Source organism: Diospyros lotus, chromosome 9 (genome assembly GCF_014633365.1).
Source record: "Diospyros lotus cultivar Yz01 chromosome 9, ASM1463336v1, whole genome shotgun sequence".
NCBI classification, from domain to species: Eukaryota; Viridiplantae; Streptophyta; class Magnoliopsida; order Ericales; family Ebenaceae; genus Diospyros; species Diospyros lotus.
The window spans coordinates 23142487-23151714 of NC_068346.1; the positions used below are offsets into that span (position 1 = coordinate 23142487).

General features: G+C 41.9%; 2 protein-coding genes and 1 non-coding gene across 3 annotated transcripts; 2 read left to right on the top strand and 1 right to left on the bottom strand.

Moving 5' to 3' along the window:
• Positions 1-2056: 2056 nt before the first annotated feature.
• On the top strand, positions 2057-4063 carry LOC127809309 (uncharacterized). The gene has a single exon (XM_052348072.1). It carries the CDS (start codon positions 2057-2059, stop codon positions 4061-4063), a length of 2007 nt encoding a protein of 668 aa, XP_052204032.1.
• Positions 2636-2739, bottom strand: LOC127810755 (small nucleolar RNA R71). The gene has a single exon (XR_008025564.1). It is a non-coding gene; the product is annotated as a small nucleolar RNA R71 (small nucleolar RNA).
• A 27-nt stretch (positions 4064-4090) lies between the features above and the next one.
• Positions 4091-7054, top strand: LOC127809310 (uncharacterized). The gene is made up of 6 exons (XM_052348073.1): positions 4091-4903; positions 5030-5113; positions 5252-5351; positions 5412-5858; positions 6069-6313; positions 6974-7054. Exons 1-6 carry the CDS (start codon positions 4091-4093, stop codon positions 7052-7054), a joined length of 1770 nt encoding a protein of 589 aa, XP_052204033.1.
• Positions 7055-9228: the final 2174 nt, after the last annotated feature.

A 9228-nucleotide genomic window follows, 5' to 3' on the forward strand; every position in this document is an offset into this window, starting at 1 on the left:
ACTCTTTCCTTGAGTTTATATATACAACTGTCTTACCCTCCGCGAGATGGAGGAGGTCAGGGTCCCCGTTACACTGGAGAGCTGAATTTTCTTGGCGTACCTATAAATATGCAGGAACATAGTGATAGAGTGCATATTTTCATATTATTTAGCCCTCATACTTAGTCTTTTTGCATGTTAGTTGTGTCATTTTATTCATCTTGATTTTATTTTATTTTATTTTATAGGAATTGAGCTTCACACTATTTTATTTTATTTTGGACAGATTTGGGCTTCCTGGGTCGAGAGGAATTTTGATGGCAAGAAGGGAAATAAGGAGATTGGAGACAAAGAAGCTGACAGATTTGACCTTCTGTGATTCTTTCAAATGTTTGGCCAAGTTATAATCCCAGAACGTGAATGATGTCTTTAGAGATATTGTAGATTATTTCTTGGGATTTCTAGAATGATATGGTTTGTTCAAATCCGAGTTCGTTTGGGCCTCCAAACATCGCTTCAAAGTCGGGACCAGATAGCTGGGTTAAATTAGGAAAGCTACACACACACTGATTCTTTAAAAGGTCATAACTTGGGCGTCCGATATCCAAATCAAGTGATTAAAAATGCCAAATTCATCTACTCTTCCTGATCTACAATTTTTATGAAGGGGCCAAAGCCCATAACGCACGTTATCCTATTCGAAATCAGCTGTGGAGTTTCGATAACCTAGGGTTTCCTCCCTAAGCTCTATTTAAACACATTAAGAGGCCATTAGGGAAGAATTCTTTTCTCAAGTGAACAGTAGCCAATTTTCCTTTTTCTCCATTGTTCTTGTCAAGATGGAAGGCTAAGGATTTTGTAACCGGTTGCATGCCATACTCCTTATCTGGTTTGAATCTTTGAACGTTTTTGTATATCTGTTTTCATCTTTAATCTTATGGTTTTGTTTCTTTGCTTCTTCTCAAGTGTGTATGTATTTTATGCAATCGTACGAATGCATGCATGATGCTTGAGCAGATTTGACTAATAGGCTCGATTGGGGTATTGGTTTGCAAGAAACAACATAAACTTAGTGGGCGATTGTTCATGTCGGTTTTAGATCTGTGTGCTAAAAGAAATTGAAACTTGTATATTGATCAAGAAGATCTTCTGTGATTTTTATATTTGTTTCGATTTAGTTTTCGGCGATTGTCAAGCATATTTTGTTAGATTTGGGGATTAAAGATAAATAGGTTCTTTATATGATGGATGATGATAACCGGGTAGGGAGGAAAGGTTGCAACTGGTTGCCTCTTGGTTTACTGTCTTCGTGTTTATTTTGTTTTCTGTTTTTCACCAAATCCCGCCCCCGTTTAGTCTTGTTTTGACAGATTCGTTTGAGGTTCGTTGGGAGACGACTTTGGGTTGCACCCTTGCTGCAAATCAAAATCATTATTCATCTAATCTATTGGTGTTCGACAGCCCGATCAGATTTTGGCGCCGTTGTCGGGGAACCGTCAAAACTATTTCTGTCATAACATGATACTAATTTCTAACCCTTTTCCTTTTTTCCTTCACTGATTTTCTTCTAATATTACTAACTTTCATTTTTTTTTGTTTCTGGTTGCTTTTTAGGTGATCAATTGTGCGACACAATATAGAAGAACCGTCAATCTGTTCTGCCATAACAAGATTTGTTTTCTGTCATTGGTTTCTTTTTAATTCTCTTTCATTCTTTGTTACTTTCTTTTGTTGCTTCTTTGTGTTTTGCTCTTTGGTTTCTCTTATTTATTTGTTCATCCTTTTCGGTTTTCTTTGTTCTTCTTTTCTTTTCTATTATCGGTTTTCTTGTTTTCTGTTTTTGCCATAACCAGCACTGTTCACTATCGACGACTATCTCGGAATGCCCTGATTTTTGGTGTCCAAAGGAATGGGGGTGTGGGGAGAAATAATCACTTCTCTGTAGTGAGGAGGGCATATTTTGGCCAAATTCCAACGTTTAGACCACTTTTTGGGCCATTTTGTGTTTTCTTGGTGTGTTTATGTGATTTTTCCTTGTGTGTTTTGTTTTGTTTTTGTTCTTCTTGATATTTAATGCATGACCAGATCATCTAAGGGTGACCTAATTGATTTAGATCCAGAAATTGATAGAACCCTTAGGCGACAAGCAAGAGAACTTAGATCTCAAGATAGGGCAGTGACTAATAGTGTCTTTCCCATTGTTTCTGATACTGTGTTTGAGTTCCAACCTAAACTGATCAATATGGCCGCCAATGAAAACAATGGCAATGAGAATAGGAATAATGGGAATAATGCTAACAGAACTATTAGAGAATTGGCTGCCCCTGATGTGCATTATCAACCCTTGTGCATTCAGTATCCTCAATTGGAGGCAAACTTTGAACTGAAATCTGGATTGATACATTTGCTTCCCAAGTTTCATGGTCTTGCAGGTGAAGATCCACACAAGCATCTAAAGGAGTTTCATGTGGTATGCTCCACCATGAGGCCACCAGGGGTTGATGAAGAACAAATAAAGCTAAGGGCATTCCCTTTCTCTCTTGATGGAGCTGCCAAAGATTGGCTGTATTACTTGCCACCTGCTGCCATTACCAATTGGGATGGCCTGAGGAGAATATTTCTGGAGAAGTTCTTCCCTGCTTCTAGAACAGCAGCCATCCGGAAGGACATTTGTGGCATCCGACAGATAGGTGGAGAAAGCTTGCATGAGTATTGGGAGAGATTCAAGAAGTTATGTGCTAGTTGTCCTCATCATCAGATAAGTGACCAGCTCCTCATTCAATATTTTTATGAAGGCTTACTCCCCATGGACAGGTATTTAGTGGATGCTGCATCTGGAGGAGCCTTAGTGGAAAAGACACCAGTTGCAGCTCGGGACTTAATTTCAAAGATGGCTCAAAATGCACAACAAGTTGGTACTAGGTTGAACACTCCCATGAAGACTGTCAATGAGGTTGGTTTTGCTGCACCTATGGACCAAAGGAGAATAGAAAATAGGCTGGAGGAACTCACTTCAATGGTTCGCCAGTTAGCCCTTGATCGAAACCAGCCCCAGCAGGTATGTGGCATTTGTTCATTATCTTCACATGTAGCTGATCAGTGCCCACAATTGCAGGATAACACAGAATCATGCAATGGAATCTTCCCTGGAAGACCGTTTCAGCACCAGCCACAACAGAGTAGGTATGATCCCTATGCTCCCACCTATAATCCGGGCTGGAGAGACCATCCCAACTTCAGATATGGGGGTGCCTCAACTCAACCATTCCAACAGAGGTTCAATGCACCAGGTCAAAGGAATGCCACACCAATGAAGCAACAAGCACAGACATTACCCAAGACAGAACCGAGCTTGAATGACATAGTGCAGCAATTGGCTGCCAATACTCTCAAATTCCAACAACGGACTGACACCACCATACAGAATTTGGAGACACAGATTGGGCAGTTAGCAACTAACATAAATGAGCTAAGGAGTCAAGGTTCGGGTCAGCTACCTTCACAGCCAATATCCAATCAAAAGGAAAATGTGAGTGTGATCATACTGCGTAGTGGTAAAGAAGTGAATGCTCCAGAGAAGGCACAAGAAGAAACTGGTAGAAAAGAAGAGTCGCAGCCCCTCTCAATTCAAAGGGCCAAGCAGCACATCAACAATGATCAGGACAAGGGAGAACACCCCTACAACAATCCATTGCCTTTTCCCCATAGAGCCACTCAAAACAAGAAGAGGGCAGAAGCTGAGTTGGATAAGGAGATCATGGAGACTTTCCAGAAGGTCGAAGTCAATAAACCACTCTTGGAGGCCATCAGACAGATTCCCAAGTATGCCAAGTTTCTCAAAGACTTGTGCACCCACAAGAGGAAGCTGAAGGGAAATGAGCAGGTCAACCTTGGAAGGAATGTCTCAGCCCTAATCCAGCCCGCCATGCCTTTGAAATGCAAAGATCCAGGGACGTTTACCATTCCTTGCACTATAGGAGAGATGCAATTCACAAATGCTTTGTTAGATTTAGGTGCTTCCATTAATGTAATGCCTAAGTCTGTTTATGCATCCTTGCAGGTTGGCCTATTGAAATCCACATGAGTGGTAGTCCAGCTAGCTAACAGGAGCATGGTCTATCCCACGGGAGTCTTGGAGGACGTGCTGGTTAAGGTTAAGGATCTTATCTTCCCAGCTGACTTTTATGTTTTAAATATGGAAGATGATAACAAACTTGGACATGCACCATTGATACTAGGCAGACCTTTCTTAAAAACTGCTAGGACAATAATTAAAGTGCATGAGGGTACCTTGTCTATGGAATTTGCTGGTAATACTATCCATTTCAACATTCTCGATTCCATGAAGTATCCTTCAGAAGATCATTCCTCCTGGCATGTTAATTTTATTGACTTGATGGTTGATGTTGCATGTGCTGATATTCCTGACTTTGTTTCTGAGTTCCCCACCATCCATGACTTTCCTGATAGTGTCCATTGCCCTGATTATCATGATGGATTCAATAAGTGTGCCGCTTGTTCTGAGATAGATGAGTTTTTAAATCTTTCTGAATCTGACATGAGTTTTCAACATGCCTTACACAACTCTCATGAGCCTTCCATGGCGAATGTTTCCCTTGCTGAGAATTTCATGCAGGCAGATGGTTCTCTTGACTTAGACACAAACAGGTTGCTGCCTTCAATCCAACAACCACCTGCCTTGGAGTGCAAACCCTTACCTGACAACCTCAAGTATGCTTACTTGGAGGAGAGAGAGAAGTTGCCAGTGCTCATAGCCAACAACCTCCACCCTGACCAAGAGAAGAGATTGTTGGACCTACTCAGGAGGAACAAACGAGCAATAGGCTGGACCTTAGTGGACATACCAGGTATTAGTCCTTCTTTGTGCATGCACAGGATTCATTTAGAGGAAGGAGCCCGACCAGTGAGGCAGCCACAGAGGAGACTCAATCCCACCATCCTAGATGTGGTCAAGAAAGAGGTAAGTAAGTTACTTTCGGCTGGTATCATTTATCCTATATCTGATAGCAAATGGGTGAGTCCAGTGTAGGTTGTCCCCAAGAAGACAGGTTTCACAGTGGTGGCTAATGAAAGAAATGAGCTAGTGCCCATGAGAGTGCAGAACAGCTGGAGGGTCTGCATCGACTATAGGAAGCTCAACTAAGCAACCAGAAAAGATCACTTTCCCCTTCCATTCATCGACCAAATGTTGGAGAGGTTAGCAGGTAAATCTCATTATTGTTTTCTTGATGACTTTTCTGGTTATTTTCAGATATGCATAGCACCAGAGGATCAGGAGAAGACCACCTTCACTTGTCCTTTTGGCACTTTTGCCTACCGAAGGATGCCATTTGGCCTATGTAATGCTCCAGGTATGTTCCAGCGGTGCATGATGAGTTTATTTTCTGAATTTCTTGAGCATTGTATGGAAGTATTCATGGATGACTTTTCTGTTTATGGCACCTCATTTGATGACTGCTTGGTTAGCTTGGGTAAAGTTTTGGAAAGGTGTGTTGAGAAAAACCTTGTTTTGAATTATGAAAAATGTCACTTCATGGTTGAGCAGGGCATAGTCTTAGGTCATGTGATCTCCAAACAAGGTATAACAGTCGATAGTGCCAAGGTGGATGTCATTGCTTCTTTACCTTACCCCGCGTCTGTGCGGGAAGTTCGCTCTTTCCTTGGCCATGCAGGGTTTTACAGGAGATTCATCCAAGACTTCAGTAAGATTGCAATTCCATTATCCCACCTCCTCCAAAAGGATGTGGATTTCAAGTTTGATGAACAATGCAAGCAAGCCTTCGAGGAACTTAAGAGGCGATTGACTTCTCCACCGATCATCCAGCCACCCAACTGGGAGTTGCCCTTCGAGCTCATGTGTGATGCTTCCAACTTTGCAGTAGGCGCCGTTCTCTCTTAGTGAATGAATAAGAAGTCGCATGTCATTGCCTACGCCTCACGTACCCTGGACAGTGCTCAAGCCAATTACACCACGACTGAAAAAGAGCTCTTAGCCATTGTCTTTGCTTTAGATAAATTTTGATCATACTTATTGGGATCTAAAGTTATTGTGTTTTCTGATCATGCAGCCTTGAAGTTCCTTCTGAAGAAGCCCGATGCAAAACCTAGGCTTATCCGGTGGATGCTGCTACTCCAGGAATTTGATATTGAGATCAAAGACAAAAGTGGAGCTGAAAACTTGGTCGCCGACCACCTAAGCCGGATACCTGCTTCTCCTGACTCGTCTGACATGGATCATCCCCCTATCAAAGATAATTTTCCAGATGCGTTACTTTATCACTTACATGGTACTGAACCTTGGTATGCTGACATGGTAAACTTTCTAGTTGCTTCTGAATTACATGCACATTTTAAGAAAGCACAATTAAATAAATTTAAGAGCGAAGCTAAGTACTATGTATGGGATGATCCATATTTGTGGCGCTTGTGTAGTGACCAAGTCCTTAGGAGGTGTGTCCCTGATCATGAATTTGCCTCTGTCCTACATTTCTGTCACACTCTTGCATGTGGTGGTCATTTTGGTCCGCAACGTACTGCTAGAAAGGTCTTAGATGCCGGGTTATATTGGCCATCCCTTTTCAGAGATGCATATGGATTCTGTAAGAACTGTACACGTTGCCAACACACAGGTTCAATTTCACGCAGAAATGAAATGCCTCAGAAATCTTTATTATTTTGTGAGATATTTGATGTATGGGGCATTGATTTCATGGGTCCTTTTCTTGTCTCTTTTGGTTTTGTGTACATTCTTTTGGCTGTGGATTATGTTTCGAAATGGGTGGAAGCTAAAGCCACCCGGACTGATGATTCTTCTGTGGTTGCAGATTTTGTTAGATCTCATATTTTCTGCAGGTTTGGCATTCCCAGGGCCATCATCAGTGATCAAGGATCCCACTTCTGCAATAGAAAGATGCAATCCATGCTCCGAAAGTATGGAGTTTTACATAAAGTGGCAACGCCCTACCATCCACAGACCAATGGGCAGGCTAAGGTTTCAAATAGAGAGATCAAGCAGATTCTAGAGAAGACAGTCCAGCCCAACAGGAAAGACTAGAGCCAAAGGTTGGAAGATGCACTTTGGGCCTACCGCACGGCCTACAAGACCCTGATCGGCATGTCCCCATATTGACTGGTCTTTGGAAAAGCATGTCATCTGCCGATAGAGATCGAGCATAAGGCCTATTGGGCGGTGAAGCAATGCAACATGGACATGAAAGAAGCTGGTTCCCAGCGGAAGCTTCAATTGCAGGAACTTAAGGAATTGAGGTTAGAGGCATATGAGAACTCCAGGATCTACAAGGAAAAGACCAAAGCTGCACACGACAAATTGATTGCCAAGAAGGAGTTCAATGTTGGCAATAAAGTCCTCCTCTACAATTCATGCCTAAAGCTGATGCCTGGTAAGTTGCGTTCTAGATGGGTTGGTCCTTTTGTGTTACTCATGCATTTGCCATTACATAGACTTGTTGGGTTGTGAGGATGGAATGACCTAACCATACTTGCATGCATTTGCCATTACATAGACTTGTTATGCTTGTATTTACTTTGCATATGCACCCTTATTGAGCTTTTGAGCTCATGAAGTTTGTTGAACCTCTTTGTAGGTGTTGAAAGCCTCATGGGAAAGGTAAAAATGGGAGAAAAATGGCTATGAATGGGGAAGGCTAAAGTTGTGTAGCCTATGTATTTTGGTTGAAATGTAAAATAAATTGTGTTTCATTTTGGTTTCATGTGTATGAACCTCCATGAATGAGGTTAGATGTAGTATTTTCCACTTCATTGTGTAAGCTTTGTGGAAGAAGAAAATGGATATTTTCTTGTAAGCCTTTGTTCCAAATTAGTGGATGGTTGATGTATGTTATGGAAACATCAAGAGCATGGTTTAAGCCTTGATTTGGAGAAATAGAGGCTAAAAAATTGAAGGAAAATGAAGTTTATTTATTCATTTTAATTTCTGGAAATTTTGGGTTAGGAGGCCCAAGAAGAAAAAAAGAAAAAAAAAAGAATAGAAGTGAAGGAGCAGCCAGCGGCCAGCAGCCAGCAGCTGGCTGCTGCAACAGGCCGCAGGGCGGCCGCGCCCGCAGCCAGCCGCGCGGGCGGTCGCGCGCGCAAGCAGCTGCGCGCGCAGGCGGCCGCACGGGCTGCCGCGCGCGGCATGCGCAGCCAGCGGCCAGTGGGGGCCCGTGTGGGCCAGCGGGCCCCGCCGGCCAATTTTTTTTAAAAAATTGGAAAAATTGGGAAATTTTGGGGCATTTCTTAATTGAATTTGGGCCCCGGAGGAATTTTCAAAATAAAGGGATTTTTCGGGCATTTTGGAGATTAATGCCGAAATTTTGAAAATTTGAAAATGATTAGTTTTCCTCCAAAATTGGTGATCCATTAATGGATTGGTTTAAATAGTGATTTTTGGAGCCCAGTAAAAATTCTTGGTCGGAAAAGAATTAAATTCAAATGAGAAAATAATGATTGGGCGTCTTCGCAAGATTTCTTTTAAACCAAACGCGGTGTGGTTTAAAGCCCAATTCTGCTAGTAAATCCTGGGGTTTTAAGGGAAGGGAAGGACGAGCCTAGTTCCCACCTAGGGCATTTCTTCTTGAAATATGGTCTGCCCTTCATCAAAAGACCGGGCAGGTGGATAATTCGGGTAATTGTTCACGAGTAACACCCGTAAGTGGGAGCGGGGCGTTACACACACAGCCTTCACTTGCTTCATGGCATACCCAATCACTGCCATACTCACATCCCTTATTGAGATGTTTCCTTAACAGTGTCAAAGCATACGAATCCACATGCAAGAAACAATGGTGACCTCAAGTTAAAGGATCACTTGCACAATTGCCAGTAGATATTTCCTTAGACACTCTTGCAAGATCCATAAGGAATCCTTTTGGTCATGTCACTATCCAGTGAACACAAACTCACCAAAAAACACTTGTGTACTAGATTAGGTAACCCATACCTGTAGTCTATAAGATGAACTACTACATTTTCTAAATGTAACAACATAACAAAAAACCAGTCTCATTGTGTCATTGATGTCTCGTCTCGATGACACTTTTGACTAGGGACAGTTTTAAGGTTGTACTCTTAGATGTATGAAGAACCTTACAATTGAAGTCACACCTCATTTCCTTTCTACACAAAGTAAAGGTAGGGACTTTGTCTTTAGGCATCTTATATTTAAGAAATTGATAAACAAACAAATAAATACAAAAGACAAAGGTTTCT